Source organism: Bacillus rossius, chromosome 7 (genome assembly GCF_032445375.1).
Source record: "Bacillus rossius redtenbacheri isolate Brsri chromosome 7, Brsri_v3, whole genome shotgun sequence".
In the NCBI taxonomy this organism is placed as follows: Eukaryota; Metazoa; Arthropoda; class Insecta; order Phasmatodea; family Bacillidae; genus Bacillus; species Bacillus rossius.
Window position 1 is genome coordinate 41,848,791 of NC_086335.1, and position 21,691 is coordinate 41,870,481.

At 36.8% G+C, this 21,691-nt stretch overlaps 2 protein-coding genes across 3 annotated transcripts; both read left to right on the plus strand.

Moving 5' to 3' along the window:
• Positions 1 to 99: 99 nt before the first annotated feature.
• Positions 100 to 21,648, plus strand: LOC134533904 (pentatricopeptide repeat-containing protein 1, mitochondrial). 2 transcript variants are annotated; one of them, XM_063371692.1, is made up of 13 exons: positions 161 to 259; positions 362 to 541; positions 1,543 to 1,887; positions 2,878 to 3,018; positions 4,645 to 4,816; positions 6,760 to 6,908; positions 8,942 to 9,076; positions 10,393 to 10,550; positions 10,897 to 11,020; positions 13,934 to 14,038; positions 17,516 to 17,646; positions 19,257 to 19,428; positions 21,428 to 21,648. In XM_063371692.1, exons 3-13 carry the CDS (start codon positions 1,543 to 1,545, stop codon positions 21,575 to 21,577), a joined length of 1,782 nt encoding a protein of 593 aa, XP_063227762.1. In that variant the 5' UTR covers positions 161 to 259; positions 362 to 541; the 3' UTR covers positions 21,578 to 21,648. The 2 variants fall into 2 exon arrangements, with proteins under 2 accessions (XP_063227761.1, XP_063227762.1); XM_063371691.1 differs by lacking the exon at positions 362 to 541 and having other exon boundaries at positions 100 to 259.
• On the plus strand, positions 14,350 to 16,902 carry LOC134533903 (uncharacterized). The gene is made up of 2 exons (XM_063371690.1): positions 14,350 to 14,590; positions 14,906 to 16,902. The coding sequence occupies exon 2, from the start codon at positions 14,921 to 14,923 to the stop codon at positions 16,781 to 16,783; it is 1,863 nt and encodes a 620-aa protein (XP_063227760.1). The 5' UTR covers positions 14,350 to 14,590; positions 14,906 to 14,920; the 3' UTR covers positions 16,784 to 16,902.
• Positions 21,649 to 21,691: the final 43 nt, after the last annotated feature.

Sequence of the window (21,691 nt, forward strand, 5' to 3'; positions counted from 1 at the left end):
TTTTACATATTATTAAACTTAAATGAAATCATTCACGAATTCAATTTTTAGTTGGTGATGAATTTTGTAATTTTGAAGGAATCTGGTCGTATGACTTGTAACCATATTTGATGTGAATATTTACATTGAAGTGCTGATGAATTGTGGTACTGGTTTTAAAATATCTTTGATATTTACTTGTAGAAAGTAAACACTGGACTTATTATTATTTTTTATGAAATGCCGTAGTATTTAATTGTGTAACCTTTCTTGGGTAAAAGTAAGTAGCAAGTATTATTATTTATTTTTATTCGTAGTATATTGTTACCGGGAAATATTGACGTAATCTTAAGCCAGGAAATTTTTTCCCCTTATTTTCCAGCATTTGGGTCCCCGGTGACCGGAGGAAGTGTAAACAGTTCGAGGATATGTGGAAAGTAATGGTTCCTGGGAAATGAGGCGAAAATAACTAACCTAATCGTACCTATTCAGAACCACCCCGTCAGGATCAAAGGATAAACTTGGATACGTGTTAAGGAATTTTTACCATACACCTATTAACGTGAGTTTATCTAAATCCAGTTGAAATTTGCAAGTGCTGTTTTCATGGTGAATAGAGGAAGGTCTGTAGTGCTGAAAAAAAAAAAAAACACTTTTGGAATTTATTAGTATTTTTTCACAGAAAAGCTGAAACTCTTTCAATTAACTTTCTAACTAATTTAAAACCTTTACTGTGCCTTCTCTTTTGGCCATCTTATTTCTCCCCCTTCTTCTGTTTGCATGTGAAATGTTGTATGGTGTTGATACCAGAGCCATACCAGATTAGCATTTGTTCTGGATCATCGAATTTCAATGGTATTTAAAACAAATTGTAATAAACTGTGCAGTTGTAAAGGGGGGGGAGGGAGGGGGAAATGGATAAAACTACTTTGCTTGCTGTTTGCTTTAAAATTATTATTTTTTGTTCAAATGACATTTTTTTTAGGATTTCGTTGGTGGGGGGAGCAGTAATCTGAACGGAAGTGGCTGGATTGTTGCTGGATTACAGCATGGGGTGATTATGGTTTTAAAATAAATAAATTTTACTTCAAATTTAATCAAGCATTATAAAAAAATTGGGTAGCAATAATAAACTTATGAAAACTACCAACCACAATTTGGCTATTTTGTGAAATTCAACCTCTAACTGGTGAAAACGGGTAAGTATGGTTTTAAGATTAATAATTATATCTGAAATAAATTAAACATATTAAATTATATTGGGCACCAATTATAAACTGACAAAATTTAATGTATAAACTAATACAGATAATAATATAAATTTATACTGAAAAAGAAATATTAAGTACAAACAAATTATAAATTTAATTAAACAGTAAAATCAGAATGTAAAACCGGGAAAGAAACTTTACCAAGCTAATACTAATCAGCAAAGTTACCAACTGTAACTTACTAGGGGAAATTTTAGTCACCAAACGAAAGTAGAATGCCGGATTAAAGACCTTCCAGTGTACTTCTTTTACGCAGTCAAACAGCATGTGTTGGCTTGCCTTGTGTCCACAGATGCTACCTCAGCGTTGTTTCATCTCCGTGGCCCACCTCCTCGGCAAAGTGGGGCTCGCAAGTGCCCACCAGCAGTGTCGGAGCGTCCCGGTGCACAAGTTTTTGGCGGCCAGCAGGCGCCTTTGCTCGCAGAGGAAGTTTGTGGGTGCGGAGGGAGGCGCAGAAACAGTCGCAGCACCCGGCAGTGACCCGGAAGTGTTTGGTGACTTACGTGGCACACGCAGGACGTTCGAGGAGGCCGAGGGGGACGAGAGTGACAAGATGGACGAGGAGAGGCGTAATGCCAGTCAGCTCCGCACCGAGGAGTATGCAGGCATGATCAAGGCACTGCTCCAACAAAAGAAGGTATATGTGACGAAAACAATCACGGGGGACCAACCGTTTGCTTGTTTATTGTTGTTCCTGATTATTCAATATGCAAGTACATACTTAACTTACAAATTTGTTTCTTTCTGAAATCCAATACAGTAACAATGGAAAGTAATTGCTTATCTTCAGGAATCTAAATGAACTGTAAGCTATACTTTACTTGACAGGTATATTTATTAATTAATTTGGAGCGTTATAATACTTACAGCAGTTAGTGTGCCAGTAGTTTTACTCTCTCCTGTACTTTAATCCAACACTCTTGTGTCTCAACGCACAGATAGATCCTAGACCTAACTTCAACAGAACAGAATGTATGTTTGAGGGGAAAATGGGCAAGATAGTAGTTTTTGAATAGAAGCTTCCTTCAGGAACTAGTAGAGTGTTCATTACTGCGTTTCTGCACATACGTGATGGCTTTTTCCAAAAACGCACTTCTTGGAGACAAGAAAAATAACCTACGGCACCAGGGTTTGTGACCCTGTCTTTCTTTCTTTTTGAAACCTTCTAGAATTTCGCAGTACAGTAAACCAGAAAATTTCCAAATGTAATTAACACACATTTTGATTTAACTTCGACAAAAAATAAGTCTATAACATTTGACTCACAATTTTCAACCTAACCAACCCAAAAATAAAAATATGAACCATGGTCCATCCTGTATGAAGAACTGGGTATATTATGTTTTTCTCTCCGATTTGATTAGTCTTTCATTCGCGACGAAGACAAACCAATGACAAATGTTTTAAGAGAAAGAAAGAAAATTATGGTTTTCAAAGATAAAAACTGTAGAAGAGAGGGATATGTGTTACATTACATGCTCCTGTTGCCACTTGTGAAGACTTCGCTAATTAAGAGATGCAAACCTTAAAAAAAAAATTTAAGTTTGAGTCCCGGCCGGAAGCTTGCTGCCCTCGTGAAGCGCACACCTCCACTAACCGGGCTACAGCAGCGTGTCTCTCTTCGCAGCTGGCGGAGGCCCTGGACGTCTTGGAGACACGCATGCTGAAGGAGGACTTTGCCAAGCCGCCGTACTACCTGTTCAACCTGCTGATAGGAGCCTGCGGCCGCGCCGGCTACACCAGGAAGGCCTTCCACCTCTACAACCAGGTGGACCAAACCCACCAGCTTTATATACTTGTTTGGGGTTATTGGTTTTTAAAAGTTTAACTGAAAATGCTTGTGTTAATTTTTTTTTAAACCTGTTTATTCAGCTATTATTTTGATTTTAAAATTATTTAAAATCCATATAATTTATTATGTTAGCTTAAGAAACAATTCCCAGTTAAGTACACTGGAATGGAAGGTTCTTGAAACATTTTGTGTGTGCAGAAACAAATTGTTTGTTGGTTTACTAAAACCAAATGATATTAGGTACATATTTTAAATAAAATAAAACAGTAGGTAGTGTGTATGTTTGAATTTGTAACCTGCTTGTAGCTTTTTATTACACAGTGTCCTTCTACATAGTGAAAAAGTGTTATTGCTGTGATACACAGCACACTAGAATTTTGCTGTTACATATCAACTCGACACTTATGTCATATTATTTTACTCTATCTTGTTATCTACTTGAGTCAAGAGCAGTACATTGTAAACAACACAAACGAAAACATAACCTAACACAGAGTTTAGTACACACGTTTGAGAATTACTCAAAAACATGACAGTTTGTTTTCCAACAGTGTAACATAATGAAACAACTTAAGTTTTGCACACAGCGTTCTCACAACTTTCTTGAGGCTTAAAATAATTCTCTTATATTATAAATGAGTTTCTTCATCGCGAACATAATTAAGATATAAACTGCTAAATTAACAGTACAACAAGAACACAAGGCAATCATACTGTTAAGTCAAGGCAGATAAAGTCTTTTAGAATGATCCAAACTTATATAGATATTTGGTCTAGCAGGAGTGCTTTTTCCAGCCTGTTACATTTAGGGAGTTAAGGAGATTGAATTCAAGGAATTATAACTACGTAAAGCCTATATCTTTTATTTATTTAAATGGAGGTTTTCCATTGTCAAACACCATTGTCATTCAATTTAAGTGGAAAATACATTATGTGTATCAGCAATTAAGAGGCATAAATCATTATGATATCAGTCAAAATCACTAATAGAATTTAATGGATATAAACTACAATGTAAAATAACCAGAAGAAAAAGAATTGTTTTCTTATTACATAGTTGAATGTTCTCTGTAGCATTGCTTAGAAAATGGAAGAATTAACCTAAAAATACAAGTAATATATTTATCCAGATTATTACAAAGTAATTATTTGACAATTTATTACTATTAATTAAATTTTTGTAACAAAAATTTAAGTGATTACTGATATTCACAATACCAGGATATTTCCAATTTTAATGTTCATTATATTTTTATTTGTCAGTTCTTTGGATGCTACTCTTACCTTACATATTTTTTTTTTTTGGCTAGTGTCATGGATGTATACAAAAGGAAAGGGGGTTTTATGACCCCCCCCCCCCTCCTAATGCCTAAAAAAAAATTATAAAAATCTGTCATTCTCAATAACTAAAGAAAAGAATTTGAAAGCCAACAGGCAAAGTGGTTCTGTCCCCCCTTCCCTTTACCGAAATAAAATTTTGTGTATGCTCCTGGCTAGTACATAAAACACCTGAAGCAAACCCAAATTATATTTATCACTCAATATCAGCAGCACCATGTGGGCAAAGCAACTCCTCTGGACAAAGTAATGTTTTGCTTGCAGCTCAAGAAGCGGGGTTTGCATGTGAGTGCCTCTGTGTACACGGCCCTGTTCAACTCGTGCGCCAACAGCCCGTTCCCCGAGGAGGCTCTGAAGAAGGCCGTGCACCTGTGGGAGCTCATCCAGGAAAAGGGCTACCAACCAAACAGGATGAACTACAATGCCATGATCAAAGGTTCACATTCTTGCAGCATATTCTTGAGTATACTGATGCCAGGGCATCTAACAGGTCACGAAAACAAGATTGAAAAAAAAAAAAAAAAGTTTTAAAAAAACTTAACAGTGTGATTTTTTTGGTTTGGGCCAGATTTTTTTATTACGTTCATTATTTTTATTCTCTCCATGTTCAAATGAAAGCTATACAATATCTTGCTTTCTGCTACTCATGTTGAACTAGAGTTGTTCTAACATCAAAGAACTGAAGTCCAGCAAATCTGCACATCTGACTGGAACCACAGAAAGGGTATTTCCCCACAGAATATGTGTTTCTCACAAAATAGGAATTACTATATAATATTTTTAATTTTGTAATAGTATTTAACTGGATGTGATATACAACATATTCATATAATTTAAATGATAAGATCCTGATTAGTATGTAATTTTTTATTCCTGTAAATCACAAGAAACTTTAATGACCAAACTTTTGTTGTCATCTTGTCATGATTAAAAAAAAAAAATTTATAAAACCCACTAGGTTTAAACCATGTTTTAAACTATGGTGGTTGAAATCAGCTAACCTTGCACAAAAAATAAGGTTTCTAGAGGACTGGTCACTGAAATGCCCTGAAATAAACAGTGAAGGTGTTGGAAGTCATGAAACTTTAATTCACAGCTGCCTTTTGCAGACTTGCTCTTTATTTTTTTAATGCTTCACTTTCAATTATAAATAGTTGGAGACTATATTTAAAACATTTGGAAATTATTTCTGAAAAAGTTTTTTAGCTTTTGAACTTTTAACTTCAGTACAGTGATGCTAATAGTATAGATATTTCATATTGCATTTGCACATACAGAATTTAATTTTGCTAATTCTGTATTTTATTAAATCACCCCAGGATATAAAAAGTTAAAAAATAATAATACTTGAATGTTTTGGAAAATGTGTAAAATTGGTTTACCAGGTATTAGTAGACATCTTGGATGATTTTGAATCTGTGAGAGACACATTTTTATTTTTTGCAGCATTTTCATATAAAATATTTCTTTAACAGTACATAGGTATAAAATTCTCCTGGTGGGTTTGTGGTCCGAGTAGTATAGCAGCTATTAAGGATGCCTGCTACTATCTGGTCATGAGCCTTGTTAATTTCATTCATCTTTAGCCTCATGCCAGTAATGCCACCATGCTGAGTTTCCAGTAGCATTCCTCTATTGGGGGGCTCAGCACCTTCGTACAAGGTCTCCTCCACCTGAAGTCTTTGGACCCTGTAAGGAGTCAGGTTAATTTCCACCGCCTGATACTCAGCATTGAGTCTCTGGTTGTATGGTCTACTCTTTTCCCATAGCGGGTACCCCCAGTCAGTAGAAATTGAAATTCAACCTGTCGGGTGAGTGGTTAGAGCTTCCTTCTGGTGAACTAAGGGTCCTTAGTTTTGATTCCCAGCTGTGACAGCGGTTTTTAACTTGTGGAAGATTCCTTCCTACATTTATGTCTGGGTGTTAATGACGTCCTGTCACCTCTACACTGCGGAAGGCAATGGTTTTTGTTTTTATTACTCTTAACATTAATAATATTTAGTTATGTATTGTATGTTATTAAATATTGAATTTCTAATGTAATTAGTAATTGGTAATAAATCATTTTAAAAGATTTTTTTATTTTTGATGCATTATTAAATATCAACTCAAACACAGCATGGTTGGGGGTTCAAACCATCCTCTGGGTTGATCAGCCCGGCTTTACTATCACTATCCTTTCAATTATACATTCAATGCTGTTTTTAAGGGAAGGCAATTTGTTCTGGGGAAACCTTAAGTAGTAGTGTTTGGCACTGACTGTCTTCTGGATGCGTAAGCGGCACAGACGGAGTGAAGATGGAAGACAGTTTGCCTCGGAAGTGTCGAAGCTGGAATGAAAGGTGAATGACATGGGCAAACATTGGTTTTCGTTGGCAGCGTTTGGCCGCTGTGGGGACCTGGCGTCTGCGTTCAGCGTGGTGGACGTGATGGCTGACCAGGGGCTGCTGCCGACCGACGAGACCTTCAACTTCCTGCTGCAGGCCTGTATCTCGGACCAGGATGCCGGCTTTCGCCACGCCCTGATGGTGAGGGGGACCGCGAGTCGGTGTGGTGAGCATGTTATGGGCAACTGAACTCACTTGAAGGAGACAGCATTAGAAAACAAGGCTTGCACTCTACGTACATTTTCACAATTTGTGAAAGAAATGCTTTGTTTTCTGTGATGGTTTTTATATCTCTATTTTTTAGCAGTCATAAACTTCTAAATGTTTGTAAATATTTTTACGAGGATACTAGGCAACAAGACAGGCCAGTCAGCCCGGCACGCCAGCCAGTGGGGAGGCCCTACCTCTTGGACAGGTTGCACCCGTATCTCTGCGGTAATCCGATTATGAGCGGCACCTCTCTCCCTGTCGAGGGTTTGGCACGTTCCCAGAGCCCCAGCTGGGTAAAGTGGCATGAATAGGATACCATTGTTCTAGCAACTTTTAGTTTTAAGTCCAGGATTCCTATGATGAGCCCTTTCGATTACGGGAGTTCCCATTGTCCTATAAGACGTGAGAGTGAAATGTTGGTGGCTGCACCGGTAAGAGTGCAATGCTAGTACATACTCGAAGCAATGAGAGCAGTGTAGTGAAGAGGGTGAGTGATCCCTTGGTGGGTGTTATGCCTTAGTTACAACTACTACTGCCCCAATTGGGTATCCTAATTTATATGAACCAGAAATGGCTTATTGAATGCCCCACCTGAGATGACAAATTTCTATATTGTGGGGAAATAGAACTAGTGTGCGTTTACAATTATATAATATAGCTGCACTATGTTAAAAAGCCAAATTCTATAAATGGATATTCGGTCCAATTTGGCCGTGTTAGATTATTTCCATACAAAGTATTTATTTTTACATGTAGATTGATCAGTGGTTATTTGCATTAATATATTATTTTACATTGTTGAGGAAAAAACAAGAATTTAGGGATTAAATTACTTTTATTGTTTAGCAATTTTAATTGTAAATAGGGTGCAAGAAAATATATATATTTTTAGAAGAACTGTAGAAATTTAAACTCAAAAACAATATTACCATTACTAAACTGTTGTTTGGTTCTCTTTTTTTTTTTGCTCTTTCAATAAACTTAATAGTTTAAATTTGTCTCTGTATACGTATTTCCATTACTCTGTTATCATTGAAAGCGCAATTAACATGAGAATCCCACACTTCGATTTACAGGTATATTAATGAATTATTAATTATTACATATAATTTGTGAGTAATGGCAACCAGACTCATAAATATACCAAGAAATAGTATCCAGTATGCTGATTTACTGAAATTTTATAAAATGTTACATGAGTCTTCAAATGAGTAAAATTTACAGTTTAACTAACAAGCATTCATTAGAGCAAATGTAAGATTATAAGGCAGCTATGTTTAGTACACTACACATATTTAAATTTGCTTGGGAATGAAACCAATTATTTCTGTAAGGGAACTTATATAAAATCATTGGCAGATATCTGCTACATTTGCATATTTTTACAAGTGATCACATAAAAGATGTAGAAAGGTTATGTAAAATTCATTCTTTTTGTGTTCTACTACCCAGTGTATATGATGTGTTAGCAGGCGACCTGTTAGACTTCTCTGCACCGTGGCCTCATTTTGTGCTGTAACTTTTAATGAAAATACAGTAGTGTCTCGATTAATCGAGGTTCTCTTTCATCCGAGCCAACTTAAATGCCATTCCCAGTAAATACTGTTGAAACTTTTGCTTGAGGACTTGGAAAATGATCTAACCATTGTTTCAAGCATTTACCCCAATGATGAAATTTATTGGTTTAGCGAATCATGAGGTGATGTGAAAGAATTTACACTGAAGATAAAACTGGAAAAAATATCACCCAGAAAAATGATTACCACTTGGCAAGCTGAAAACTATGATTTCCTAATTACATTAGTGTTATGTGAGTGGTTCAGGTTAACTCGGTTAATCGTGACTCTACTATAGTTTTAAAAATGGTGCTTGGATAGAGAGCTGTGCCCGGCTGTGACAGCACTCGGAGAGAGAGAGAGAGAGAGAGAGAGAGAGGTGGACGGTTGGCGCTGTGTGTGGGGCAGGTGTGGAGGAAGCTGGTGCAGAAGGGTGTGAGGCCGGAAGTGTACACATTCAACCTCCTGCTCCGAAGCACGCGCGACTGCGGTCTGGGCGACCCCGCCACCACCTCTGACGCGCTGCAAGCCCTCGTGGACCAGGTGAGCTTGCGTACCTACGGCTGATCTCCAGCGCTCCTACTGTCTCCCGTAAACTGCAGGGTGGCTAGAAACAGGGGAAAAAAAACCTGGGGAAGTCAGGAAATTCTTGCTATCAAGAGGTTGCTGAAATGTTCGAGTTAAAACATAAATTTATTTCTGTTTCTACCGGTTTCATGTACACATCCTTTTTTTTTTTTTTCCCTTTTCGTACCTTTATTGAAGTGTTCGGTAGCAGATATTAGTCTTTCCCAGCGCAGTTGTGTAAACTACTGCACGGACAAATGATGCGTACACGCCTTCCATCTTGGATGCTTGAACACTGCTCACCCAAACGCAAGAACTGACTGTCATGGCAGAAAGGGTGCCAAAGTCTGGAAATTAAAAAGTTTTCAAAATACACAATATTTAAACCTAGGACTACCGACAGGATCACTGAACACTACATGCTACAAAAAGTTTTTCGTCCATTATTTTTCGTTTGTAAGTATATCAGGACTTTGACCACGCACATTAATTTCAGTGCTATCAGCAGACAAAGTGGTATTATTTCTACATGCCGATACAATTTATATCCTTAATTTTATCTCACATATTATTGTTCCATAAGCCCGACTTTCCACATTTTTTGGCCAAATTATGGATAATGAAAACTTAAATTTCATAGTCTCTTTGAATTTCCCTAACTGTAGCCATCAGCCATGTTTATTTTTATTTTTTAATGGCTGCTAGCAACAATTCTCTTTTTTTTCTTGGAGCTCATGCTATCTTTACCATGCAACGCTGCTGCAGGGTGAAGCTACCAGCAAACTGCTGTTATGAAATGAGTGACCCATTTATACTTGTGCACCACAGGACCTGGGTTTAAATTGCGGTCCAGGAATCCTGATTTCTGCTCTTGCACTCCTTTAACTATCTGCTCTCCTTGGTCTTCCTTGGGGCCTTCTACCTGTGTACTTCAACTCCATAATTTCCCTAGTCAGCCCCTCTTTCCCCATTCTCTGGACATACAATCTCATTTTTTACTTTTTCCATGATCTTATTAAAGTCCTGTACTCCTATTCTTAACTTGCACTATCTCTTTCCTGATCCTGTCTCACCTTGTTACTACTGCAGACAGTCCAAGTCCCTGTCCCATAAGTGACTATGGGCACAAAGTAAGTATTGTTCAACACTTGTTTGCACTTTAATAGCACCTCCCTATTCCATACCAAATCGCTCACATATCTGTAGAATGCATCTCCTTGTCCTCTCCTTACTATATAAATTAAATTAAAAAAAAAAAAAACTGTAATGCCGGGTTGTTGGGTGTTCCCCAGGGGGCGAGCGGTGGTCCCCAGCTAGAAGCCGGGCCTGCTGCTCCTGGGGAGCTGGTGCCAGGCGACTTGGTGCAGGAGAATAGGCCCAATCTGCTGGCACCACGCCCGCACCTCGGAGACCTCGTGGCTGTCGGCGAGGTGACCCGGCCGGAGGACAGGCAAGTGTGGCAGGTAGCCGTCCCAACAGTCCTTGTCCAGACTGCTGCTGGTATGCCGTGCATTATTTGGGGATGAATTTAAGCTATCCGAAGGGCATGTATCCATGAGTATTCGTGAATTTTGATGTTCGTTTTGACATTTACAATGGAATATTATTTATTTTTATTATTTGTTATCATCAGATACTCCATGTGGGGCCCATTCACAAAAAAATTTAAATGAAAAAAAAAATGACATGTACGAGGCTAAGAAGACTTAGTGAGAAAGTGTAAGGTGAGTGTGGTGGCCTGCTGAGCTGTTATGTGTACAAGGAAAGAGTGAAGACCTTCACATGGTGTTTCGCAGGCTATTGCTGCTGGGAGGCTGTTCTGGATTTCTCCGAGTCATGGAGCTGGCGGGCGTGGAGCCGAACATCAAGACCTTCACGCTGTTGCTGGACGTCATTCCTGCGACCATCACTGCAGAGAAGGTGAGCTGTGTCTAGCGGTTCCTCTCCTTGTTAGTGATGGTTATAACGGTTCGTTATATACAAAAATAAAAAGATGTTACGCGCCAATTGAAGTTTTTGTTTTATTTTTCAAAGTAGAATGCTGCACTGACAAATTCAATCACTTTCAAAATCTTTCTCACTCATTCCACTCGTACATCCGCCTGTCGAGAATTGCTTGCAGCTCGGGCAATGAGGATTAACGAAAAATTACGTAGGTTAAGTCCTTCAGTAACATCTTACTGTAAGTACACGAAATCAGTGCGGCCTCAAACGTGGCCGCACCCAGCAAAAATGAATTTCGCCATGAGCCAAACGCCGACGTTGGTAGCAGCAATTTTTAATTTAAAAAAAATGTCCCAAAAGTTCCAAAAACAACAAATGATTAAATTTCTATCTTCGGCCTGGCTCGAGCTACCGACGTTAAATTTTCTATTCCACAATTACTTCATATTTCGTGAGAAGCCGCCGAACGCGCTCCCCTGGTGCAGCGATCGACAGACGACTGATGAGATCATGGCACTGTGTCCTTCACGCAGGGAGGGCAGTCACATCGCACACACGCTTCATCCACACTAACAATTACAAGCCAATCAGAACACAGAACATATACACTGAAAACCAATATCATACATAGAAACAGGGGATTCCCTTTCTCCTTCTCTCTCCCAACACCATGAGACAGCAGTTATCACTCAGTTCCCACGCAGTGATGAGATATCGTTACAGTCTCTCTCTTACTGGGGAATCACTGTTTCTATCTCACTTGTACTTACAGGCCTCTCTTATGCCCCTTTCTTTCTACACATCACCCCAGACACAGTCCCTTGTTCTAGAATCATTAGGTAACAGTAATCATAATACAAAATACTTGAAAAAATTAAACTTATTGAGAAAAACCTGAAAAAGTAGGCCAAAACAGGCAAAAATCCAGTACAACGACTTATTTGTGAATAATTACATAATAAATATTAATGATTGAAAATGTCTGTTAAAATACAAAGTACATTATTAAAACACACAGCAAGTACACATATCAACCCTAAAATACATAAAAACTGTAAAATATGCTTAGCGAGACTTTTTGTAAGAAATATTTACATGCATTAAAACAGTTTAAAAGAAAAATATTTAGCTAGGAGGGCAGGGGTTTGCAACGTTACATGGTCTTATCTCTGTGTTGGGACTGGAATAAACTCAGCCTGAATCTATACAAAATTTCATTAATTGATGGTGTGTTTAAGAAAATGACTACGTTTACGTATATCAGAGACACAGCTTTCCGTAAGCTGGCAGAACTATTGTTTGAGGTAAGATTAAACAACATGGGTTGTTATCTTAGTAATTTTGCAAGCCTTTGCGGTATGGTTCTATGTTGCATGAGGCTGAAAAGGTTTAACAGTAAAATAAATAGGTATGTATGTCATATTCTGTTCAAAGTAGAGACTGCGGCATCCAGAGTTTTTTTTGCCATACTCTTGGTATCAAAGGATTCGCATCAACTTCCTATATTCTTTTCAGTTTTTTCTTCAAACGATAACGCCTTCTTTTTAATGGCTCCTGCACTGCTTGTAGATGTCATTATGCACTGTTTTTCACAACACTAAAATGTTTATTATGTTTGATAACCTTAAAAAAAAAACCTAAAAATATCTCAAATCAAACCCCTTATTTGTGGGCTATTAATTATTTTTTACTGAGCACAATAAAAAGTGTGCGCACTGCTTGAAAAAAATTGTAAAAAATGCAAACAGGCCAATGAGTACTGGATGGTGGTAATCTGGTTTGCTTTGTATTCATCATGTGATATATCTCAAATAGGGGGAATGGAACAGCCTCTCAGCCTATACGAATGCAAGCAAATGATTGGTCCAAAAATTCACTTGTAACAGCGTGAGGAGTAGTTTAAATATTTATGATCCACTGCTATTCTCTTCCATGGCAAAGATTCTTGTAGTTAGTCATCCTCACCATAGCCTGTGAGTATTCATGATCCTCCAGTGTTAAGACGTTTATAAGTATATAATTTTACTGGCAAATAACTTTCCAAAAAAATGGAAGCAGTAATGACAAAAAATTCATAACTCCCCTATTAGGCACACCATCAAATCCGTTCAAAGTATTTGTAAATCTTTCAATTTTTATCTAAAACTTTTGTCTGAAACAATTTTTGATAACACAATAATACAAACCATTATTGAAAGGGGCTGAAAAAACCTTGGGTTGGAATGAGAAAATATTTACACTATCAAATCCATTCTTCTTTTTGTTTGGCTATTGTTAAAATTTGATTAAATTAAATTTTATCTAACCAACCATTACTTCAACAGATGGAAATAATTAGGTTTGAAAGATAAAACAATATATATTACTTTTTTGTAATAGATATACTATCAATTCCACTATAATTTATGGTATAAATCCTACTCTTCATCTAAAACTTTGGCTGATACAATTTTTGATGAAACAAATACAGTAACAACAGGGGTTGAAATTTAAAAAAAATTCAAAATTTTCTTAGTATCTGATTTGTTTAAATTAATTTTAAACCATCTAAATATTATCTTAAACCTTGGTGCAAAGCAAGAAAAGTTAAATAATTACCTTAGTTGAAATTTGTTGTAAGTTATTCAAAGCTGGATACATTGAGTTAAAAATATTCATAATATTTTCGCCGCATTGAAAATGAGAAAATATTTAATCAATATTTTTTTAATATTGGAGAACATATATGTATGTACATTAAGTCATTAAAATGTTTCAGAAGTTTATAGATGTTTTCAAAATATTTCCAGAATAAATAGTTACCTTAAAATCTACGTATGCATGTAGGCTGTACTGTAAGGGATATTTTTCTTTTTTAATTTGGTTGTACGTGTATTTTGTGTGTTTCAGGCGCTCCTTTCAACCATGCAGCATTGCTCAGTGAGAAAGGATATAGACTTCTTCAACATGTTAATCAAGAAGAGAAGTTTGAGGTTCGACTATGAAAATGCCCGTGTGAGTTACCATTTTCGTCACTAAATTATGAATAAAAATTATTTGTTGGTTTAGTAAAATTATATATTTTGGTGTGTTTAGAAGCAATTTGAAACATTTTACCACTTAGACACACATTCAGTGTTCATGTATTGATATGTGGTCTGGTGTTCCTGCATTTTTTTTTTCTCTTTAGTTTGTGGTGTTGTACCTTGTGTTGTCTTTAAGTGTTTTCATGTAAAGTACCGGGCTGATTTGAACTTTTAAATTGGTGTGGTTGGCATTCAGATACACTTAGTAAATAAACATTAAAAATAAATGAGTACCGTAGAATGGGGTGAATAGAAACAGTGGGGTGAATAGAAACAAAACTTCATAATCATGGTATTGCTTTGAATATTATACATTTATATTGAATTTTAATTGAACTATTATTGCTTTTGTGTTGGCAACACTTTAGACTAACAAGAAAATTATGGTTTGATTGTGTGGCAGCACTGTAGGTTGATGTTTACCCTAGTGTGTCTCTTGAAAGTTTTAAAGATGTTTTCCGACCTACTTTGAACTTCTCTGGTAAGTAAACATATATTCTTTATGCGATATTTATTGGCATTGTAAATACTACCTATAACATCATTATAAAAAAGTAAGGTTTGGTTATTGTTTTACTTTTGACAAAATAATCTCCAAGAATTTTCAAAATTTTCAGGTTAGGTTTTTAAAGTTTGTGGGGTGAATAGAAACATAACAATTCTCTTGTTTCTATTCACCCCACAACAGCAAAATTAAAAAAAAAAATCTAGTAGGCCATATTAATACTATATAAACACCTATTATCCATTCTCTAGTTATTATATACCATCCTAAATAATATATTTCTTGTTTCAGAGTTGCTGTTTAAATATGCCACGGAAGTACAAACCCATTGTCGGAGGCGGTTACAAAAAACACAGCCCTGATCATATAAAAAATGCCCTCTCTGACATTGAATCTGGCATTAGCCTGCGGAAAGCAGCTGAAAAACATGGGATTCATTATAGTGTACTATACAGACACGTAAAAAGAGGCCCCGACATTAAACATCAGGGTGGACAAACTGCCTTGTCTTTTGAAGAAGAGAATTTGTTTGTAGATAGATTGAAAATATGCAGCGAATGGGGCTATCCTATCGACTCTACAACCTTAAGACTACTAGTAAAGGACTTTCTGGATAGTAGGGGGAAGGAAGTAAAAAGATTTAAGAATAATCTTCCCGGTCGTGATTTTGTGGTATCATTTATAAGACGACACAAAGATCAATTGGCAGTGCGAATGTGCCAAAACATTAAACGCTCCAGAGCCGGTGTAACACCAGAAACCATCAACAGTTACTTTGATGAATTGTCAAATGAAATAGAGAATGTGCCACCATCTAACATAATAAATTATGACGAGACGAACCTTACGGACGATCCAGGAAAACGAAAGATAATCACACGGAGGGGAACTAAATATCCTGAAAGGATCATGAACTCATCAAAGGCATCAACTTCTGTGATGTTTGCTGCCGCTGCAGATGGCACTATACTACCCCCTTATGTTGTGTATAAGGCTTTGCATTTATATCAAACCTGGACTGAAGGTGGGCCAAAACATGCAAGATATAATCGGACGAAATCTGGCTGGTTCGATTCGTTCTGCTTCGAGGACTGGGTCCTTACAGTTGCTATCCCATATTTGAAAAAGCTAGACGGGAAGAAATTTCTCATTGGAGACAATTTATCTTCGCATCTGTCATTAGAATCGGTTAAGCTGTGTCAAGATAATGACATAAGATTTATATTTCTACCAGCAAATTCAACACACTTAACACAGCCGCTGGACGTGGCATTTTTTCGGCCTCTTAAAACTACTTGGCGCCAAATATTAGAGGAATGGAAGAAAGGCCCAGGAAGAAATGAGGCAACAGTTCCTAAGGATAAATTTCCTCTGCTTTTGAAAAAGTTGTGTGTCTCCTTGAAGGAAAAAAATGTTATTGCAGGTTTCAGGAAATGCGGGATCGTGCCCTTAAACCGCAATAATGTGTTGTCAATGCTCCCAGGTACTGGAATAGACCAAAACCAGGCTATGATAAACCTTGAAGAATCCACTAATGCTGTTGACAAGATCTTTAAGGAACTCCTTCAAAGTCTTAGGCAAGACCAGACTCCTAAACCAAAGAAAAAAAGGACAAAAGTAAAGGTCCAGCCCGGCAGAAGTGTTACCGTTGATGACTTTGAGGAAGTGGATGGGGAGAATGTAACCCTCCATACTTCACTTCACAGTGACCCAAGCCCTTGTACATCGAAACAGGCCAAGCCAATGAAAATAAATGCCAAGAAAAACAGAAAATTTCTTGATTCATCATCAGAGGATGATTGTGCCTACTCAGTGCAGGACAGCGATGATGACCTAATTTTGATATCTTCAAATTCTTCTGATCAAGATGAAAACACTGGTATCTCCATAAGCCAAGGTGATTACATGGTGGTCAAAATATATGGAAAAACAAAAACATCGTTTAGATATTATGTCTGTAAAGTTAGTTACCTTATGGACAATGGTTTTGTTGGGACATTTTTAAAAAGAGTTCCACAAACCAAAAAGTTCACAATGACTGAAGAAGAATCTTTTGTTTCGAAAAACGATGTTTTCCGAAAACTGTCGTCACCAGTTCTCAATTCAGGTGCTCGTTTTAAAGACATGCTATGTTTTGAGGATGACCTGACTGATTTAACAGTTTATTAATGCTTCAGCCCATTGGTCATGGTAGAGAGTTTTGTTTTGTTTTGTTTGTACATATGTGACAACACCATTTTTGTTAATTTTTCTCACTTTTTACAGTAATAAACCATTATATTGTGAAATAACATTTTATCTACTTATTTCCTAAGAGAAAAATATATATTTAATTGTTTCTATTCACCCCACTTTGGTTTAAAAAGAAACAACCATGGTTTATAACTATTGTTTCTATTCACCCCTTTCTGTGGGGTGATTAGAAACACCATGTTATTATTTTTTTTAATTTTATTGAAACAAAAATATTTACTAATAATATCATACAGTGATAGGGGCACTATAGACCTGAGTTTTGTATATTATTTTTTTGTTTTCAACTAACAAAAAATAAGTAAATTTTTAATCCAAAGTTCAAATTTGTTTCTATTCACCCCGTTTTACGGTACCTTGCAACCTCTCAACAGCTAAGTGAAGCATAATACTAACTGAAACTGTTAGGTGCGCTGCTAAATGCTCAGTTATGTTTTTGAAATGTATAATTGAGTTTTATTCAAGCTAAAACTCACAATTTAATTTTGACTGTTGAATATCTGGGGGTATGTGAAAAGTTGTTATAGGCATATTGTATTCCACATCTCATAATTGTGTAAAATTTTCTGATGAAGCAATACGAAAGAATGACAAGCTATAGGTAACATCAATGAGCTCGGACAAGCGGAGTGAGTGTTGCTTTTGCAGAAAGTGCTGCAGCTGATATCGGAGGAGAAGTTGAGCCCCGACATTGTGACGTTCGGGGTGCTGTCTTTGGGCTGCAAGACGAAGGAGGAGGCTCAGAACTTTGTGAGGGAGATGACGGATGCTGGGTTCAGGTGGGCCTGTACACTACTTCACATTGCTCCTCACTGGAGAACATGCTGTCAAAGGAAATATATGTTTCCTTGGCCTGTTTAGCTCACTCTAAATTTATGGATGTACTTCCATTGTATTTTCCAGAAAATATTGCGACTCTTTATTTTTTGGGAACTCAAAATTATGGATGGTGAGTCTAGAAAAAAGATTTCATGGAGTGAAAATCACAATTCAAATACATAGCCTGTGAAAATTCTTTAAATTATTACATTTATACTATGTATATTTATGCAATATTTTCTGGTGGCACTTCTGTCAGTACAAATGATTTACACTGCCTCTTTTGAAACTGCTAGTGGCAGATGGGGGGGGGAAAAAAAATAAAAAGAATTTTAAGGCTGTAGTTTGAAAGCTAGCAGTCAGTGTGAAGGGAAAAGAAGAACTGGGTGGCCACTCTCTTTTACCAACACCATTAGCGCTAACGCCTCCCTCCCCTCTGATATCTCTTCCATTCCAAAGTGTTATTTTGTCTCGTCTTGTCATCTGTCATGCTCGCGCTGTGGAGGTTCAGGGAGCAGTGACAAGAGCGGACTAAAGTGCCATGAGTAGAGCCAAGATTTTATGGTGTTATTAAAAAGCAAATTTCATCATTAAAAATAGTGGATTCCACCTTTATCATCATTAAAAATTAAAACACATGTAATAAGTACATAAAGAACAATTATATTGATCAACTGCTTCAACAATTTGTGCTAAGACACTTCAAATGTGTAAACTATCAATACACTATATTGATGAGAGTACGTTAAACTAAAGTCTGCAACTAAAACATTGAATAATAAAAAATATTCAATGTTAAAAGCCCAAAATCGTTATACATGTACATTTTCTCTTGATATTTCTCTGTGGGCCTTTATCTAGGACTGTATGGTATCAGCTATATACTGCTGTTACTAAATTTATTTTGAAATAATCATAGGTAGAAAATAAATGTTTTTTTTTTTTCTGTATACATAACGTTTAAGGTTTTTAAAATTAAAACTTAGCGAAAGATTTTTTTTAATGAATTGTACATTTTAATAGCTATAATGAGATAATTGAGGTGAACTTTACTGCATTTTGGTGTTTGGCTGTGTATTAACTTAATTTCGCCGTTATCTCTGTTTTATTGTTATTCACAATATAATCTTGCCTCTAACCATAAGTGCTAACTCAGCCTGGAAAAAAAAAAAGGTATTGTGATAGTAGTTGTGAAAAATGGAAATTCTTAAATAAGAATATTACTTTTCTTCATTCTTTTGTACAAATTTGGAATATCCGCTTCATAATTCTGGATCCTGTTTTCATCTTGATTTTCGTAATGCATTTTCTATATTTTTTTTTTAACTCATCTTCAAAATATGTGTTACATTATTACAAATTATTATATTGTCCTGATATTTAATAAATATCTTTTTATTTTCACAGTATTTTTTACATGCTCTGTCATTTTGCATGATGTTTGATAGCCCGTGAAGATCATCGGTTTGCATTTGATTAATTGTTAGCTTCATTCGTAAAAATTTTTTTTTCCCGCCCCTTGTCATGGGTGCACCCCGCGACTGTGGAGTCTGTGGGCGGCTCTGCGCAGGCCCAACAACGCGATCCTGGGCGCCATGATGCAGCAGGCGGTGTGGCGGGGCGGCGTGGACTACGTGCTGGAGGTGATGGAGATGGTGCTGAGGGAGCAGGTGCGGCCCAACCCCCGGTTCATGCAGCACCTCGCCCGGTTCCACGACGCCGGCCGCCGCCGCCTGGCTGAGGTGCGTGCCCTCCGCGCTCCCCTGCGTTCCCCGGGCGCCCGCCGGCTTCAGGGCCTCCACAGTCCACTAAACAGCAACGGCGCTGGAATCAACGGAACCTTAACTTCCGTCAGCCTTTTACTAACTTGCATGTCAGTTTAATGTTGCACTAGAAACATACATAGTTGGAGATTGTCTATTTAAATCATAAGAAATTTATCTCTTATAGCCTAGCTCTCTAACATAAGAGTCAACACCTTTTATTTATCCTGTGATGAAAAAAAAGTTTAAAGAAATTTTATTAAAAGGTCATTGAAGATTTCTGGAATTGGTTCACATGGTTGTTTGTAAAAAAAACCCTTGATTATTCATGGCCAGCTGTGATTTGCAAGAAGTAATTTTCAGCTATTTTCCACGTGCAGCTTGCAGTCACATGACTGTTTTCCCTCAATTACTCGTGTTCAGACACAAGTGTCTGCTGGTAAATTATAATTCACCTTTTTTATTAGTCCAAAATGTTTATTTGAAAATACAGAATAGGTTACTTAGTTAAAACAATTGTGACAAAAGTTCAACTTGATAAATACTCTGATACTGTTAACGTACCATATTAAGCACACACACATGCAGGAAGTTAAGTTAAGTTGAATTCATCACTGGGATACAAAAAAGATAAAATTGTGGATAGCAGTTCTGATGTAGGTCTAGATTTTTGGTAGCTGAATGTTAAATAAAAACACCATTTCGAGCTTTAATTCATGTTTAGGGATCAAAGTAATACAAAATTTAGGAAAAAAAAATATTTTATAAATCAAAACACACTATAAAACATAGTATTATTTAAACACTCAGTTAAATTATTTCAAAGATGCCTCACATCACCTGGAGAAAAAACTACAGGAACATATAATTTTGGTTTAGAATTTTTTAATTTTCTGCAATATCACTATGCAATAAAAAATGTGGTGCTGGTATAAAAGTTTGGACTGTATTTGTAATTTGTATGATCAGTCATGATAACATTGTTTATTCACATTTTCTGGATATCATTTCTCATTAAAACAAAATTAGGAATGGAATTCAGGTTTCACGTCATTTTTTCTTTTCATTTTTGCAAAAAAATGAATGTCCCTAATTATTGTTTTTAATTTAATGAATTGAAACATTTGCAACAAATATGACACTATGATTATTCTGAATACTTATTTGACCAAAATAATCTAATTATGAAGGTGACTGCTCAGAACAAATTCACTTATATCAGTAAAAATAAAAATGCAAATATTCCTGTTTGAAAAATGTACCAACAATACTAATGTAAAAATGAGCTAATAAGAGGTGCAAACAAAGTAAAATTAAATGTTTTCCATTTGTTCGCTATATCTTGGTTCTAACATCAGGATGATGGCATTCATTAAATTTTATCAACCAAACCACGAAAATTTAATATTTAAATTAAGCTAAAATGCTGCATAATTTCGTTAGTTAAACCACATTTGTGTAGATTACTCTACTAGGATCATGCTTAGTTCCGGAAAGTGAAAACAATATTGAAGTGAACAATATAGTCTGATAACGGTAATTGTAGGAAGTGAAACAGAAAGTCTGGTGGTGTCAGCCGGATGTGGTGCGATTCAGGGCCGGCGCGTCGATATAGGCAAACTAGGCAACCGCCTAGAGTGCCAAGTAGCTGGGGGCGGCGCAGCACGACACATAACAGCTCGTATAATATGTTTAACGATTATTGAAACTAGATTGAAATGGATTTTTGTAACAGTTTGGAATGTTTATATTGATGTAATTGTTTAAAGTCCACGGTGACCTGTTTATGATTTGTAATAAGTAAAAAAAAACACAAGCCTGCTTACATTTGATTGTTGACAAAAACTTAGGCTTACGTGATGTGTTTGAGGCAAGGAAAAAAAAATTTTTTTAGGGTGGTCGGGGGAGGGGATAGGGCATTAAGGTTTTTCGCCCTAGGGCGCAAATTTACCTTGCACCGGCCCTGGTGCGATTGCAGGGCAGCAAGGACGACGCCAGGAGCAGGCGCAAGTTCGAGCGGTTGTTCGCGGTGTTCCAGCAGCGCTTCGCCAGGTGGGTGAAGCAGGCAGACCCGGACACCGAGCCGGCCCACCCTTGGGAGCAGTTCCGGGTGCGCAAGAAAGCTTAGCACCTCCAGCGGCCGCTCTTGTAATATGTGCACGTGAATCTATTTGCTGGCAATAAAATGTCTGGTGCCCATTTTAGTGGTATTTTTGTTTTGCGAATGATGTTCATCCAGCTT

Coding starts and splice junctions, on each gene's coding strand:
- LOC134533904 (XM_063371691.1), top strand. CDS start 1,543: ATGCTACCTCAGCGTTGTTTCATCTCCGTGGCCCACCTCCTCGGCAAA. Junction 9,077..10,392: donor TGCAAGCCCTCGTGGACCAG/GTGAGCTTGCGT, acceptor GGTGTTCCCCAG/GGGGCGAGCGGTGGTCCCCA. Junction 11,021..13,933: donor CGACCATCACTGCAGAGAAG/GTGAGCTGTGTC, acceptor TGTGTGTTTCAG/GCGCTCCTTTCAACCATGCA.
- LOC134533903 (XM_063371690.1), top strand. CDS start 14,921: ATGCCACGGAAGTACAAACCCATTGTCGGAGGCGGTTACAAAAAACAC.